This window comes from Hippocampus comes, unplaced genomic scaffold (assembly GCF_001891065.2).
Source record: "Hippocampus comes isolate QL1 unplaced genomic scaffold, H_comes_QL1_v1.1 scaffold118, whole genome shotgun sequence".
Lineage (NCBI taxonomy): Eukaryota > Metazoa > Chordata > Actinopteri > Syngnathiformes > Syngnathidae > Hippocampus > Hippocampus comes.
The window spans coordinates 923,076-939,807 of NW_017805461.1; the positions used below are offsets into that span (position 1 = coordinate 923,076).

At 42.0% G+C, this 16,732-nt stretch overlaps 1 protein-coding gene across 2 annotated transcripts in view; it reads left to right on the forward strand.

Moving 5' to 3' along the window:
* The window catches only part of LOC109518787 (A disintegrin and metalloproteinase with thrombospondin motifs 2-like), a 116,379-nt gene extending 101,691 nt beyond the window's left edge, over positions 1 to 14,688 (forward strand). The window contains exons 10-23 of one of the 2 annotated variants that reach the window (XM_019874851.1): positions 1,342 to 1,371; positions 2,291 to 2,404; positions 2,509 to 2,654; positions 3,563 to 3,735; positions 5,615 to 5,748; positions 5,820 to 5,943; positions 6,759 to 6,839; positions 6,925 to 7,088; positions 7,171 to 7,327; positions 7,523 to 7,658; positions 8,240 to 8,447; positions 8,649 to 8,778; positions 9,184 to 9,270; positions 12,391 to 14,688. In XM_019874851.1, coding sequence (XP_019730410.1) covers positions 1,342 to 1,371; positions 2,291 to 2,404; positions 2,509 to 2,654; positions 3,563 to 3,735; positions 5,615 to 5,748; positions 5,820 to 5,943; positions 6,759 to 6,839; positions 6,925 to 7,088; positions 7,171 to 7,327; positions 7,523 to 7,658; positions 8,240 to 8,447; positions 8,649 to 8,778; positions 9,184 to 9,270; positions 12,391 to 14,543 — 3,837 coding nt within the window. In that variant the 3' untranslated portion in view covers positions 14,544 to 14,688. The remainder of the gene's footprint in view (positions 1 to 1,341; positions 1,372 to 2,290; positions 2,405 to 2,508; positions 2,655 to 3,562; positions 3,736 to 5,614; positions 5,749 to 5,819; positions 5,944 to 6,758; positions 6,840 to 6,924; positions 7,089 to 7,170; positions 7,328 to 7,522; positions 7,659 to 8,239; positions 8,448 to 8,648; positions 8,779 to 9,183; positions 9,271 to 12,390) is intronic. The other variant, XM_019874852.1, reaches the window with a different exon arrangement.
* The last annotated feature ends 2,044 nt before the right edge of the window (positions 14,689 to 16,732 follow it).

Here is a 16,732-nt window from a genome sequence, read left to right on the forward strand (position 1 = left end):
AATAACAAGTATCTTGAAAATACAGTACTTGTTTCCAAGAAAAACTGTGAAAAAAAGAGATTTTTGTGAAATGATAGGTTTCAAGCAGAACTTTGATGCTATTTTTTAAATTGCATTTGTGATCGCTCAAATATCTAAACAATGCTTTTCCTACTAAATAACAACATAAAGAACACAAAAAAGGGCACGTTGATTGCAAAACAACCGTTTATAGCAAGAAAAACACTGCACTGATAAATGAACTATGCATGACCATTGTATGAACTTTTCATGAATGTTGAACTTTATCCTTGTTCTCACCACCACACTGCTTTCGCACCACGTGAGATCTCACACACACACACACACACACACACACACACACACACACACACACACACACACACACACACACACACACACACCCTCAACACACACACACACACACACACACACACACACACACACACACTCTCACCATGGGTGGACCGAAATATGATCAAAGCCACTCCTATCGAGTGGTAATTATCATACTAAACTCATTCACAAAGCCTTGATACTTAGTGAGGAGCTGCACGAAGCCCTTTATTTTTTTAATTATTTTTTAAATTTAAAAAACACACAAAAAAAGCTTTTTTACATTTAGACATTAAATGATAGGGGGTTTGCAAACATAATTTTACGTTTTGACATTAAATGAATGAAAGATGCCAGACACAAAGTGTACTGTATTTTCTTTCAATGTTATTCTGCAATTTTTTTGTCTGTTCAAATGTTTACAACATCTACTTAAATGGTGTATTTTAACATGTTTTTTTCAAAGAAACGTTTTAGTAGGTCTCTTCAGATCACAGATTTTCACCGAGTATGGGTGGGTGTGGAATGCATCCCTCGCGATAAACGAGGGTTCACTGTACATTGTAATAGGATGAGGGTCGCATATGCAGTACACACCAATTCACGTTCTTCTGATGTCTTCTTCTTTCCTCTCCCGGCCACTGGTGGGATTGATATCTTGCTTAAAAGCAGGTAAATCGGTTTTGACAGCTTTTCCAAACCCGTTTTTTTTTTCTTTTGTAAATCCAAATTATAATCTGTAATTCATATTCCAATAATTAATTTGTCGGCACGGTGGTTTTACATGAAGCCATCTCAATGTTTTTTTTTGTTTAGTTTTTTTTTTTGTCTTTTTTTTTTTTTTTTTGTAAATCCGACATGTTAAATAAGCTTCAGACTGCTGCAAGCATCTAGCAACACGCCGCTCGCTCTTCTGGGACACTTGCTTGATTGACAAAGGGTTTTTGTTCAGGAGCTTTTGCACACTTTGCTAGATTACCCTCTATTCTCTTGTCAAACCTTCAGCTACAAAAGGCAGGCCTTTCAGGAACGCAGGTAAGGTAACCCCACCTTCCTGACGACATTTGGCTCTCCGTGTTTTGATTTATTTCATTTTGTTTGTGATGTTGTGAAGTTTGTGATGTTGCTCTGTTCTTTCAATTTGTTGCAATTGTACTTTGTCTCCGGTCCACCCATTGTCATTTTTGGGACTTCGGCCTGCAGGATTCTAAAATGCCTGTCAAATAACTACAAACCCTGCAACTGTTATGGTTTATGAGGCGAACCACAGAGAGAGAAAAAAAAGACGACTTTAAGCTCATTGCAGTACTGGCGGGAAGAACCTCCTTTTACTGGCACGCTCGATAAGCGAGTGGAAAAGGTCTGAAAGACGTCTTTCCCATTAAATGGGAACAGGACAGAGCCAGAACAGAGGCACTTTTTCCATGTTTCACTTCAGCTTTTAGGATCCTCCAGCCTGATGTCACAGATGCAACCTACCACAGTCTGGTCATTAATTGTGATTCACCCTCTGACTTGGGTCATGCTGAGTATTGTTATTCCTGGAGAGGAGGTAGGCAGGCATGGGCCCTCAAACACTGGTCAGTTGACAAGGAGGGGAATTTAATCCCTAGCCGCTGAGATCTCATCTCTTTTTGGGGGCTGTTGAATCTTTTGCCCTCCGACCGGCCTTGCGACTTCAACCACAGACTGTTTCATTCAAAGAGTCCCGTCACTTGCGATCCTTGGCTTAGTTTGCATGATTGGCTGTATGTTTCTCAGTGGGGCGTAATGGGCAGTGCAGTGACAGTGCAGGGTTACTGTTGTTGTTGTTGTTGTGATGGTGATGGTGATTAATCGCCACGCTTCTCTTTTTAAGATCTATTTTCAGTGTTAAGCATCATTGCAGTCCAAATACTCAGTGCCAATTGTTGCCATTTCATTCTTAAGAGAAGTCTCTCTTTCTCCTTTGCAGTATCGCACCTTTGACCCATGCAAGCAGCTATGGTGCAGCCACCCAGACAATCCCTTCTTCTGCAAGACCAAGAAAGGACCGCCCATCGATGGCACTATGTGTGGAAATGGCAAGGTAATGAGAACGTTTCTAGAAACCGCATTTGCCATCAGCCTGCCATCTCCCGTGTGTTCTGATGAAGAACGTGCCCATCACTGAGCGCATTTGTGGTCTGGCAGCATTGTTTCAAAGGTCACTGCGTCTGGCTGACAGCCGACATCATGAAGCAAGATGGAAACTGGGGTTCATGGAGTGAATTTGGACAGTGCTCTCGCACATGTGGTGGCGGAGTTCAGTTTCGCACACGCGACTGTGACAATCCAAGGTATTGAACTTATACCCTCTTGTGATGACACCCTTGTGGAAAATCGAAGCTTGATTATACAAGGTTTGATTTTGCATTGATTTCGAAGCAATTAGGAAAAGAGGAATAATGGAGTCTCAATCAATTGGATTTTCCAAAGTTGGTGGCTCCAAAAAACATTTCAAAGCATTTCAAAACCTTTACTTACAAGCAGTTTGCAATAGCATTATTTAAACACCGAGGGCCCTATTTTTCATGCCCTCTGGATTGATACATGGTATAAAAAGACATACAGTGCTGCGCATGCAAGCTACGCACTGGTCATTTGTATCTTTTTTTTTCCATTTTAAATTGTATCTAAATCTGGCAAGATCTTTGAATTTGCAAAGAAGAGGTCAAGTTATACACTTTTGTATACTGTGTTATACATCACACAGACTGGACAGAACAGAAACAGAGCAATAACAGAGCCGCGAGTATTATAAGAATGTGCAGCAGAAGAACTGAAAGTTCAGTCTTAGTTTAGAGCCACTTCAGCAGGTTGACTGGTTATTATAAGGCCACTTTAATAAAGGGATAATGAACCGTGGGATGTTGCCTTTCTAGGCTTTGTAAATGAAGATGAGCATATCTCCTCATACGGATATAACTGTCCTCACCACCAGCTGAAATGAAGTGCAGTGGGCGCGGACTACCTGTCGCCAGTAATTAATCGAAGTCTGTACAGAGTCAAAAACAAAGTACAGAGCAGTGGTTCTTAACCTTGTTAGAGGTACCAAACCCAACCAGTTCATATGCACATTCAATCGTGAAAAATAAAAATAATGATTTTTTTTTTCCAAGACATAAAAAAAAAAAAAAAACGCATTTATTAAAAACAGAAAAAAAAATTCAAGACATAAGTATGGGATCATGTGATCTTCCACCAGACCAGTCAACGGAGGCCGCACCTGCGTGGGGGCGACATACCAGTTCCAGATGTGCAACACCAACGAGTGCGAGGACATCTACAGTGACACGCGAGAGGAGCAATGCCACGCTTGGGACCCTCGTTTGGAACAACCCAGCAACAAGCAGTGGCTGCCCTATGAACACCCAGACGGTGAATATTCATACACACCCTCGGAAGGAAGTTGAAATCATGTGGTCAAGAGAGGGGCTAAGTGATGATACACTGTTAATTAAACAAAATCCCCAAAAAAGAGGACTCAACACATAATTTTTGAATGTGGTTGTTGGATGGTTACATAAATGTTATGTTCCGATATGGTCATCCACATCTGGCCACGATTGAGTAAAGCTCTGAGGTATGACTACACCCTCCCATAAAAAAACAGCGTGTCTTTGGAAAGCTCTTTAAAAACATTTCTCTCTCTCTCTCTCTCTCTCTCTCTCTCTCTCTCTCTCTCTCTCTCTCTCTCTCTCTCTCTCTCCCCCCCCCCACCACATTCCCTGATGTCATTCGACCTTGGCCGACCCCTTTCTCCTGCACCTGTTTCTGCTTTCATGTAGCTACTATCACTTGCTGCAGAGGAACATAATTTCACCCAAACTGCCACATAACATGCATCCACGGAAAATGACCCCCTTTATTTATTTATTTATTTATTTATTTTTAATAAGACTTTCAATTGGAGGAGTCACGGTCCTCCTGGCAGCTATTATTGTTGTCATCCACCCAAAGGGCAGCACTGCAGACAAGTGCTGAACTGTCACTATATCAAAGCGCTCTCCCTTTTTTGCTGACTAGTTGTTCGACCTTCATTACTGTATGTCTATTAGTTATTCTCTCTTTGTCTGAATGCCATCTATATATTTTTTTCCAAGGCTCTCAGCCTCTCAAATTACTTCTGCATCTCGGCTGAATTCCATTCATGCCTTGTCATCTCTCGAGAAACAGATAGCGTGTGAAGAGGAATGATGTAAACTTGGATTTTATGAGGAAACGTTTGACTCCATTTTCCCGAGGCCAACAGAGCGACTGTGAACTTTATTTTCTTACTTTATTCATACAGTGTCCAGATAAGTTCAGTGCTTAAGAAGTGCAGGCTACATGTTTACATGTCCAACATGTGAAACATGAAAAGTTGGAGTGATAAAGTCACAGATTTGTTTTCACTATTGTTCTCATCTGATTTATGAATGATAGACTTGTGCTGATGTCACATTAGTTTCGTAAAGAATTTTGTGACATTGTCGTAGAGAACACTTAAAAGACTGCTAGTCAAAGTGCTTTGGAAGTTGACCGAAATTGAAGTAGAATAGCTGTCTTTCATTTTAATTAATGCTTCACTGGCCTTTGTTTTCGTGTAAGCCTAACCTATAAAACCAAAATCTTTATGTTTATGTTTATTGTAATACAAATTATTTAATTTTGCTTTTGTTTGTTAAAAAAAAAAAAAAAACATTCCAGCATATGTACAACTTTGGGTTACAGTGGTGTCATTGGAAGAGAGCTCATGATCTTTAATTTTGAAAGACATACGTCAGAAACGTTCTTCTTCATGGCAAAAGTATACAATAAAACACATCTATATTTATAGTACAACACGTACATTTTTCCGGAGCCTGCCCCATGTTTTTTTTTAATGATGAATTATAGTATAGCAATGAGTACATAATTAAGTCTGCACAGACTCTCATAAGCGTATAATTACTCCAATCAAATGTGTGTTTGATTTAATGAGGGCTTTCATAACTCAACATGACTTCATTCTGTTTCCTCCAAACACTAATGCGCAACAATTGTACAGTTGCCTCTGACACACTCTTGCTGCCAAAGGTCTCTCCATTACGTGTAGTAAACACAACAAAGCAGTCATGCTCATCTTAGAGCTGCCAGGCTTCGTCTTTGGAAGTAGTGATGTACAGTATGAGTCACACACAGGCATCAATGAAACATAACATTGGCTGGTGTAAAGCTCGTTCAAGATGAAAATTTGCTTGTAATGTGAATGTGTTTTCCATCTTTCCTCCCGCAGCAAACAAACGCTGCCACCTGCATTGCCAGTCCAAGGAGACGCAGGATGTGGTCTTCATGCAGCGGATGGTCCTGGACGGCACGCGTTGCTCATATAAAGACCCCCACAGTGTGTGTGTGCGGGGGGAGTGTGAGGTGAGTGATATTAGGAGAAAGAGTGCTCACGTGAAAAGTTATGCTCAACTAGCGGGTGCTCTCCTGAGCAGAAAGTGGGCTGCGACGGTGTGGTGGGCTCCTCGAAGCAGGACGACAAGTGTGGCGTTTGTGGAGGGGACAGCTCGAGCTGCAAAACCTTCAAGGACACAATCACCCGCACTGTCAAGAAGCAAGGTAGAGATTCAGGGCCAAGTCGAATTTCATCGGAGCAATTCTCTCACACTGTCATGTTTTGGACTCGTTCCTCTGAACTGGCCGAAGCATATTCAGCTAAACGTCGCCCTCTAGAGGACTAAAAGTGACACTGACAATGTTCTCAGACAGTTGCATGACGGCTCACTTTTGGAGCTTGAGCAGTTGTAGATGACTCCTCTGTGGGCTATATTCAAAGTTTAAAATAATTTTTTAAAAAATTGAAGGTTGGCTCTTAATAGGACATAGTTGGGATAATATTTTAAGCCTAGTCATGACTAAAGCAACCAGATTCCATGTATCGTGGTACCTTGACTTTTTTTTCCCAAGTAAATAGCCTCATTCGGTTGTTTCCCCCCCCCCCCCCTTTATGTTGCAAGCTTTGCGCCACTGCTTAAGTGAAGTTTTAAAAAATGGAGCAAGTAAAGGAACTGTAATGCCCCCACATATGGGCAAGGAGAGATTTATTTTGCATGGATGTTTGCTTATGACAAAAAAAAAAAAAAAAAGTTTATATTTCAGATTCATCGTGACATATTTCCATTAAATTGACATTAATTCCCCGGTAATTCCCACTGAAAGTTTCTGATTTGGAATATTTGCAACATTTCCCAGCTCAGCTTCCCATGGAAATTTACCTGAAACTTTCTGCAAATTTACTGGATATTTACCATGAGCCTACTCCAAAGAAATTGTTTCAAGTAAAATGTCTCACCTTGCTTTATTAGCTCAGGCTTCTTGTTTCAATTGAGACTGAATGATATTGTAGTCATGAACTGCCTTGAAATGCTTTTCAGGTTTCCTCAAAGTTCTTGAAATTCCCAGAGGGGCGCGACACTTGCTGATCCAAGAGCTGAAATCTACCTTACACACTTTTGGTATTGACGATATACCTCTCTGTGAGCATGCATTTCAGTGAACACGGGTATAATTGCTCTTCTTTGTTTTGTTTTGTTTTTTCAGCTGTGAAAAATGTGGCTTCAGGACTGTTTTTCATAAATGGGGAAAATCAATACCCCCAATCAAAATCGGTCATAGAAAAGGGGGTGGAGTGGGAATATGAAAATGACAAAGACAAGGAGACACTTCAGACTACAGGCCCTCTCAGACATGGAATTCTGATCATGGTATGTATAAAGAACTGTTTCTTCATTGACCTGAATTATTTTTTCAATGTTGGACTGTCAATATAAAAGTCTATCTCCCTAGGTGAAAACACATGGTGATGAGGATGTAAATTTCTCCTATAAGTACATGATGAACATGAACAGTGATTCTGCCATCCAAAACAACATCCTGGTGGAGGACAGCGCCTATGAGTGGGCCCCGAAGAGATGGTCCTACTGCTCCAAGCCATGTGGTGGAGGTACAAAGACAAAATGCTACTACCTGGACAGTATTGCTCTTTCTACACATGTCAAGTTAAGCATATTCAGGCTTATAGTATTTCTGTGTGCGTGTGCGTGTGCATTTGTGTGTGTGTGTGTGTGTGTGTGTGTGTGTGTGTGTGTGTGTGTGTGTGTGTGTGTGTGTGTGTGTGTGTGTGTGTGTGTGTGTGTAGGGAAACGATACCTGCGATATGGCTGCAGAAGAAAAGTAGACAGTAAGATGGTCCACAAAAGCTTTTGTAACAAGTCCAACATGAAACCTCGGGGAGACATTCAAGACTGCAACCAGAAGCCCTGCCCTCCACCCATGTATGCATAATACCGCGCTACACCATGCAATGTGCTTTCCTATATATCTTGAAATATATGTGTGTGTGTGTGTGTGTGTGTGTGTGTGTGTGTGTGTGTATATATATACACACAGAGATAGATATCCTTCAAAACTCAAATTTAAATATAACTTGAAAGAACTACCAGAAAATAAATGAGTAACAATGTAAAATAGGAAGACTATATTAATAATGGAAACACATAATTCAGAATAAATGCCAGCTACTCCTGCTGTGCGCATGTTGGCGCACACACACACACACACACACACACACACACACACACACACACACACACACACACACACACGCTGTCGTTTGGCACGTTAATAATTTCTCTTCGATGATTATGTTTTTAAAATTGCAATAAGCCAAAATCTAAATCCCGATTTTATTTCCCAGTCCTTCCTCTTCAGTTAGAATTGAGAAAACCTCTCCCACAACAGTATTACAGACATTTTAAAATTGTATTTTTCAACATTTAGTTGCCTTTTTCTTTGTGACCGTCTACTTCTACTACTTTCAATCTACATGACCTTGAAACTCATGTTCCTTCCTCAGTTGGGTGGCAGGGGAATGGCAGAACTGCAGCAAGCCGTGTGGAAAGACCGGGATGCAAGTCCGCTTAGTTAGCTGTGTCCAACCGTCGGACGACAACACCACCAGGGCTATCCATAATAAATATTGCAACGACGACCGTCCGGAAACGCGCAGGTCTTGCAACCGGCACGCCTGTCCAACCCAGTGGAGGGTCGGACCATGGTCCCAGGTAAACCTGAATCAGCAATGTAGTCATCTTGGAATGTACAATATTGCAAATTGAATTTACAAATGGCCATTCATTTGTGTAGCGCTTTCAACACTGTCTTATCAAGCAGCCACTGATGATGCAGCATCAGGAGCGACTGGGGGTTCGGTAGCTTGCTCAAGGACACTTGATTTCACGGATATTCTCAATTTGTGCCTGTAGTGCTCAGTGACCTGTGGTAACGGGACTCAGCAGAGGCAGGCTGTGTGCCACACCAGGGACAACACCATCGGCCTATGTCTGGACAGTAAGCCCGACACCATCAGAATGTGTCGGATGGATCCATGTCCGAGTGAGTAGCAAGAAAATCTCCATCAATAAAGTTGATTTAGACCGTTTATCATAGCCAAACAGACAATGACTCAAACCGCATCAGTCCCCAGAAGAATCATTCAATGACAGAATCGTCTCCTTTTCAGTTTATTGATAGTATGCTAGCCTTTCAGTTAAAGCGACAATGGCCAAGGTTAGGTTTTTGTTTTTTTGGAACATTTTTACAATTTTTGCATCCGAATATCACCAATATCGTTATATGACAGAAGTAACTTGCACACCACTGTTGTTACTGTCGGTGTCATCAGAGAACACTCTGGCTTTTGATGTCCTGGTGAATTGTTATTTCGGTTTAACTTGGATTTGGTTGAGGAACATGACCCACGGTATATTTATTCCTTCCAACTTCTCCTTTCTTTGGCAGAGGGCTCGTCAGATCTCAACAAGAACGGCAACATCCTGATCCAATGGCTGTCCCGCCCCAGCCCCAACTATCACAAGAGCTCCTCACGTAAAACCTCCCTCTATAGTTCCCAGCCTGGCCTCCACAGCGGCAGCCGCAGCTGCATGTCTGTTTTCTCCTGGGCTCTACCCATCTCTGTCCTCCTCTCACAGCAGGGCCGCCCCCAGCCGGCCCCCTGAAGCAGCCCTCCCCTACGTCCTGTGCCTGTGCCCGCATCCAAGAGCGAGCGGCAAAGCTTTTGCTTCTCTTTTAGGGGAGGGAGGGGGCCGGTGTTGTCTCTCTCCCTTTCTCTCAACCTGTCTGAGACGGCTCTGACTGGGGGAGGTCTCTAGCTCCTGTGTGTGCAAGCTGGTTCTCTCTTGCTCTGTCTCTCTTGCTATCTCTTTCTCCTGTGTGGAGCATTGTTGTTGTAACCGCTGGCCAGTCGAAAACTCAAAAGATTTACAAAAAAAAAAAAAAATGATATGAGAAGGAGCTCCAACTGGTAAGGCCAACAGATTTTTTGTGGGCACCTCCCGAGAGTGTCAAAGAGAGCGTGCAGGGGCCTCCACCTGCATTTGGCAGCCATGTTTTGCGCGAGCTATCTGCGTGTTGTCATGGGTTACTACTTCGGGGATACAGTTGTGCTCGTTTCTTTTTATAGCGCACTGTCATTGTGAGACGAAACAGATGTGAACATAAACAGAAAAGGTATATAAATATCTATTTAAAAAAAACACGTTTTTAAAAAATATATACAGTATACGAAAGCTTTATTGTGAATGTGATCTTGTCACAATGAGGACATCTTTGCTGAAGTGCTCATCTCACATCCTGGTTCCATTTGGGGATGAGAATGGCGTCTCATTCCACGTTCCATTCTCAGATTAACAGGAACCCAGCACAAGGAGAGGAAGTGACAGAACTTATTGATTTGGGGGATAGGGAACTGTGAGGTGAATAGCCTTAAAGCAAAGGCTGTATAGAATAAAACAACAACAACAAAACAGGGTAGTCTGACCACTTGTGGTTGCTTCCCATTTCACCTCATCATCAGCCATCCTCTCTTTGACTGTTATACTAAAGTTCAATAAATGCAGCTTATTTGTGCTTGCAGACTTTAAACAAATACATATATAGATATATTTATATTCACCAAAAATATGTAGACATATAAATCTAAATCTCTATGAATAACAATAATATGAATAATGTTTTACCATGAATAAGCTGTAGCTTATTTGCCTCAAACCTTTGGACTGCTATTGATTGCTCAGATCCCGACTGTTATGTGTATTTTTTTTTATTATTATTATTCTTGATTTTACATGATTACAGAAGAATCTTTACTAAAAGGTAAGATGTTTTGGGTAGGGGTAGACCTATTTTATGCAGGACTTGGTCAGTTAGTTGCCTCTCCATTTCTCTCTTAAAGAAGTTTATTTTCACCTCACTTGTTTGCTTTACGGCTCCCATACTTTTTGTCATCTGCATTGGCATCCTTTGCTTGTTTTGTGTGAAATGCGTGAGGGACTGCCAAAGTGTGTGTATGTGCGTGTGTTTGTGTATGTGCGTGTGTGCGCATGTGTTTGTGTGTATGTGTTTATGTGTGTGAATGGGCGCATGTCTGCTGAATTAAAGAAGGAAATATTGAGTTGTGATACTCATGAGGGAAGTGAGTCTGAGTGTGTGGGGGGGGGGGCATCTTCATTTGGGCTTCTATACACTTCGATCAGCTACAGAAATACCTCATAAACTTTGATTTTACGAGTGTCTGGTGGTATCATTTTTTTCCTTTTTGGGATGAACACTAACCACATGAACAATGCCTTATCTTGGATTGAATGTAATGGCATTTATCTGTGAAAGAGATGGCTTTATTCATTCAAAGTTTCACTTGGAATAGAGGCAGCTTCAAACCAACTTAAACTCACACCCGCCAACCGTCAAACCTACCAAGGAGATGTTGGACCCAAAGTCTGACTACAGGGAAGGGTTTACAAAGGGCCTAGGGTATTGACACATGCGACACCATGGGGGGAAAAAAAAAGAAAAAAAAAAGAATAAAGACACAAAACACTTCAGACTTTACGCTTCATTGTATTGTGATCACATATTTCTGTTGTGACTATGTAGCCAGCTATCCAAGGTTTCCTTCTGCTGGAGTTGGACTTTAAGAGACCAAGCCAGATCTAGCAGTGCGATACTGTATATAACATTGGTGTTGACTGTATTTAATAATGTTCATGACTGTTATCTTCGATAATATTCTATACTATGGGTAACTGTTTTGTGGCTTCACTGGCCTGTTGCGTGGGGCTGGCTAACGTTTGGTTAACGTTGAAGAAAACATTCAGATGGACTATGTGCACTGCGTCTATATGCACTTTGATTTATCAGGGAAATTGTATTAATGTTTTGTAAATGTTTCATATGACACTTAATGTGCCATTCCAGTTTTTACATCATCATGGAAATCACGGATTTCATTTTGACAGCAAATATGATTTATGTACTACTTTTTGTTTTCCCTCGGTCGATAACCAGATTGGTTGATTTCCAAGTATTGAAGTGTTTTACCAAAGTGACTGTGAACTTGTAACTTTCGATACAGTTGAATTATTTTTCTTAAGAAAATAATCTATCTATATATTGAGCGGGGGGAGGGGGCGTACATCTCATTGTTTAAGTTCCTGTCATTCTCAAACAGCAAAGTTGTATCAATAAAAATGTTTTGAAAAGTGTCCCCTTTCTCACATCAGGAATGTTGACGTGGACATATCAATGCATATAGTCACATTTTTACTGGCATGCTATGAAGAAGTTAGAAAGTAAAGCACTTGGGCATCTGGTGTTTACGAGGACAACAATCAAACAGACAGGCAGACAGGTTTAATTTGAAACCACTGGATGTGCAACTTCAATTGCTGTGGACGACTGGAATCAGTCTTCTTCATTTTTGGGTATTCCTCTCCTTCCTCCCTGCATCTTCTGCTAATGGCCCGGCTTTACACCTGTTCTTTGCACAGTGTGAAACCACACTCTCCTTCCACACAATTGTGCATGTCTGGTAAACACAAATGTATTTGCAGTTTAATGCTTGCTGTACGGTAACTTCCTTTCATGTTCCGCAACGTATACAAATTGCATCCTTGCAATAAAATACCCAATTTTTCCCCCCCCCCACAGGTCGCCGTTGTCATGGAGACCGTTCTGTGTTCTGCCGTATGCAGATGTTGAACCGCTACTGCTCTCTACCAGACATTCAGCGTCTATGCTGCAAGACCTGCAGCAATTTTACAGTCACGGTGTCCGAAACGAACTCTACATCAACCCCCATCTCCTCCACCCAATCCCCCGTCACAGCTCATCCACCCACGAGTCTCACTTCTCTGTTCACCTCCACCACCCACTCCCCCGAAGTTGCAGCCACTGTCGTTCCAGATGCCACCACCACTAACGCCTGGACCATGACTCATCCTCCTACATTCGTGACTCCGATCCTTCATTCCACCTTAAGTTCACTTGGTACAACAGAAAGGTACTCAAAAGCAGCTTCCACAACTCCCATAAGTCCTCTCAGTTTATCGGAGATAACCACATCAGTTGTTACAGACTTTCCTGGGGTTACAGCGGAACCCCTGCCTGTACCTACAACTGAAAAGAGCCTAAATCCAAAACCACAGAACACTACAAATAACCCAACCATTTTGTCCGCCACGGGCTCTCCCACAAAATTCACTCCAACCATCCATTTAAGGGCAAACAGTACTAAAAGACCACTGGTATCCAAGCCTAAAAAGGAAAAAGAGCCAAAGACAAAAGCACCAAAAGTGAATTTGCCAAAGGAGACTGCCAAAAAGAATACTGCCAAAAAGGTGGCTGCACCAAAGGTTAATCCTAAAACAAAGATAAGCACGACACTGAAAAAGATTACACCACCCAATAAAAAAGCGAAAGATTTTAATATTGCTCCCAAAAACACAACCACTGCAAATACAACTCCAAAACAGACTACCAAAGGAAGCACGACTCCCAAAAAGACTACACCAGTCAAACCAATTTCCAAAAAGACTACCACTGTCAAGACAACTCCCAAAAAGAATACACCAGTCAAGACAGCTGTCAAAAAGACTCCCCCAGTTAAAACTGCTGCCAAAAAGACGACACCCTCCAAAAAGACTACACCCGCCAAAACGACTCCCCAAAAGAGTACAGCCATCAAAACAGCTCCCAAAAAGCCCACAATGATCAACACGACCCCTAAGAAGACAACCCCAGTCAAAGCAACTCCCAGAAAGACAATCACTGCCAAAATTACTCCTAAAAAGATTAAACCTACCAACACAACTCCCCAAATGATTGAACCAGCTATCACAACATCGGAAAAGACTATGCCAGCTCACACACCATCCAAAAAGATTGTTAAGACAACCCCAAAAAAGTCTCCTCCAGTTAGGAAGCCTCCAGAGAAAAAACACAAGCCAACTCCCAAAAAGTCTTCTAATTCAGATTTGAAAGCTATTCATCAAAGCAAAACAATAACGAGCCCGAAAAAGAAGAGTGTTCATCAAAATAACATGACAGCGCAAACGATACCTGCAACAACAGCTTCCTACTCCACAACATGGGCCACTCCAGTCACAAGCCCAGAGTCAACAAGAGAATATGCTTCTTCCACCTTTCCCTCTACCACCGGCATCTATAGTACAGCGGCAAGCCTGCCTCTGCCTGACTCAAGCGTCAACATCAAATACATTGCAAAAAACTCAACAACAATAGGTAAACCTCAGTTGTTGCCAGACGACAACTCTCACTTGGGAACCACAACTCTGAGCAATTTTGAAGATGTCACGATGCCCAGCGGGAATGTGCCTTCCACAGATGTCACAATAAGCAGCAGCGGGGATGTCGTTGCCAGCAGTGGAGCCATTCAGAGCGCCGATGCCCTGACGGTGCCCTACGGTGACGACTTGACTATGATGGTAACAACCATCAACAGTGAGAATGTGACCGATCTGGCTTCCTCGCCCTGGCTCGACCTTTCCGAGTACACCCCTGTGAATAACCCTGCCACCGCGGCAACACCAGACCCCGTCACCTCCCTTGCTGGCACGACTTTCCCACCCCAGCAAGGACTAACAGAAAACAATGAGAACAACTCCGTCGATGTCTTATACAACAGGATTACCGATGCGGACAACGGCATCTCTCAGAACAACCTGATCCCAAAGCGACGTGTCAACTTCCGGGAAAAGACCAGGAACAAACGCATTCAGGAGCTTCTGGAAGAGAAGCGAAATCTTCTCCTCAGGATGAAGAGAGCTCACGCAGGGCAATAGACCGCGCCAGTTCTCTTATAGAGACGAACACCTTTCCAGGCTGAGCTGCCACTATCGCCTTTATCGGGCCTTCAAACCACAATTGTCTGATCGCTATTGAGACAGAGCTATTGTGAATCGACAAACAGTTTCTTTGGAAAGATTTTTTTAAAAAAGCTCGATTCAGAAACTGTAGCAGAAATACATATCTAGTGTAACTAGCACTTTATAAAAGCAAACTTGTTACTCCTCCGAATCATCCACAATCGTGTTCGATAACTGTTGATAAGAACTGATGTTGGTACCAGGAGCAACAAAGTACCACCTCGAGTATACAGTATATTTGATGATACAAACCAGGACTAGATCATACCTAATGGTAAGACTAAGAACAGCTACTGCGGCACATTAACCGTGTCTCATCTTCGAGTACAACTACAATGAAACTACTGTACATATACGCTGCTCACATAATGTGAGGGATACTTCTCTTTCGGGTGAAATTTCTGGATGAACCTTTACAGGTTGACTTAAGAGACCCGCTCTAAACATTTGAATGCACATGTCCAACTGTTCAAGGCTTCATTCCTTTTTGCACATCTTGTTCTGTAAAAAGGAACTGAATGGTAAACTTCACATCCCGTGTTTGACCCAAAAATGAACCGATAAAGTTTCTGGTGTTATTAGAATCTGTATTTATAGCATCATTTTTCACAGACTAAGACCTGATCAACAGTACCGTTGTGAGGCTTCAAACTGCATGTTTGCAGAGGGAAGTGACCACTGCTTAGAGTGTTGTTAGCGGACTACAACAGAGCTACAGAGAGTGAAAGAGTCACAGAAAGGTACAGAAGTGGACGTGCATGGAAATTTTCATGGTTCTCACACAGATCTTCTCAGAACAGAAAGTTGGACAAAAAAAAGTACTTAAACACTTAACATTTGGACATCCATCCATGATCTGATCGGAATGTTCTCACGAGGGTCGCGGGCGTGCTCGAACCTATTCCAGCTGTCTGCCAGCCAAATCGCGGGGGCACACAAACATAATTTGCGCTCACAGTCACACCGAGGGACAATTTAGAGTGTCCAGTTAAACTACAGTTGCACATGTAATACGCAGGACACTAAGTCGACTTTGAGTGATTATAATGAACATAATAAATCAGATGAATTCATTTTAAAATTGCACCAGAAACCCGAATAGCCGCCCTAACCTTTATGAGCTGCGTATACATACAGATATTTTGAAAATGCTGCGCAAACATCAGCTCACATTTGAGTTCATTCATTTTAAAACTACCTGAGTTCATATTGCCTTTTCCAGACTTGCATGCATGAAGGTTTCTCATCTCTCAGGAAGATATGGACAACTGGCAAGGTATATAACACGTGGTGCTTTGTACTTCCACATGATTAAACTATTGCTGGAAAAAATTTTCAGTGGCCATGGTATGGAAAACATATATTTGAAAAGCTTGTAAATACATGCGCAGTCTCTGCTGAGTATATGTCGGCCTAGAGCAGTATTGTTCATTTGGATGAGAGAGAATCGCCACCTCCCAAAACACCCTGATTCAGGACAAAACTCCTCCAGAAGTCACTCCAGGCTACTTTAAGCATACCCCCATGAGCACGTAGAGTGCCCAATGCATTTCGCGTTATCACTCATGCAGGCAGCATTTTGGCACCAAATTGCCAAAAACCACTTTCAATTCATGCATTTCCCATACTATAAGGCGCTTTGGCGTATAAGTCGCCTATTTTAAAACTATTTTCAGAAATATATACACAACCGCATTATAAGGCGCATAGAATAGAAGATATAATAGGGGTTGCGGTTAGCCATCCACTAGATTGAGCTATGCTAAAGTGAATACAATACAATACAGTTTATATATATATATATATAAAATCGGATTATAAGGCACACTGTCGACTTTTGAGAAAATTGAATGCTTTTAAGTGCGCCTTAACAGTGCGGAAAATGTATGACGCATGATGTCGCGAAACCCAAATGCATTCGAATATCTGCCGTTTATCTGAAGCTAATGCTGGCTACACTGTTGGCTCTAATCTGTGCTAACACTGCAGCTCTTTTGCTCGGGAACTCAGGAATTTGGGGATGGAGAAACTTGGTGTAAGGTTGGTTAGCTAAATTAGTGCAGAATGACTTGCTTACTGACACATTTTAAGAAATAGGCAGTTGG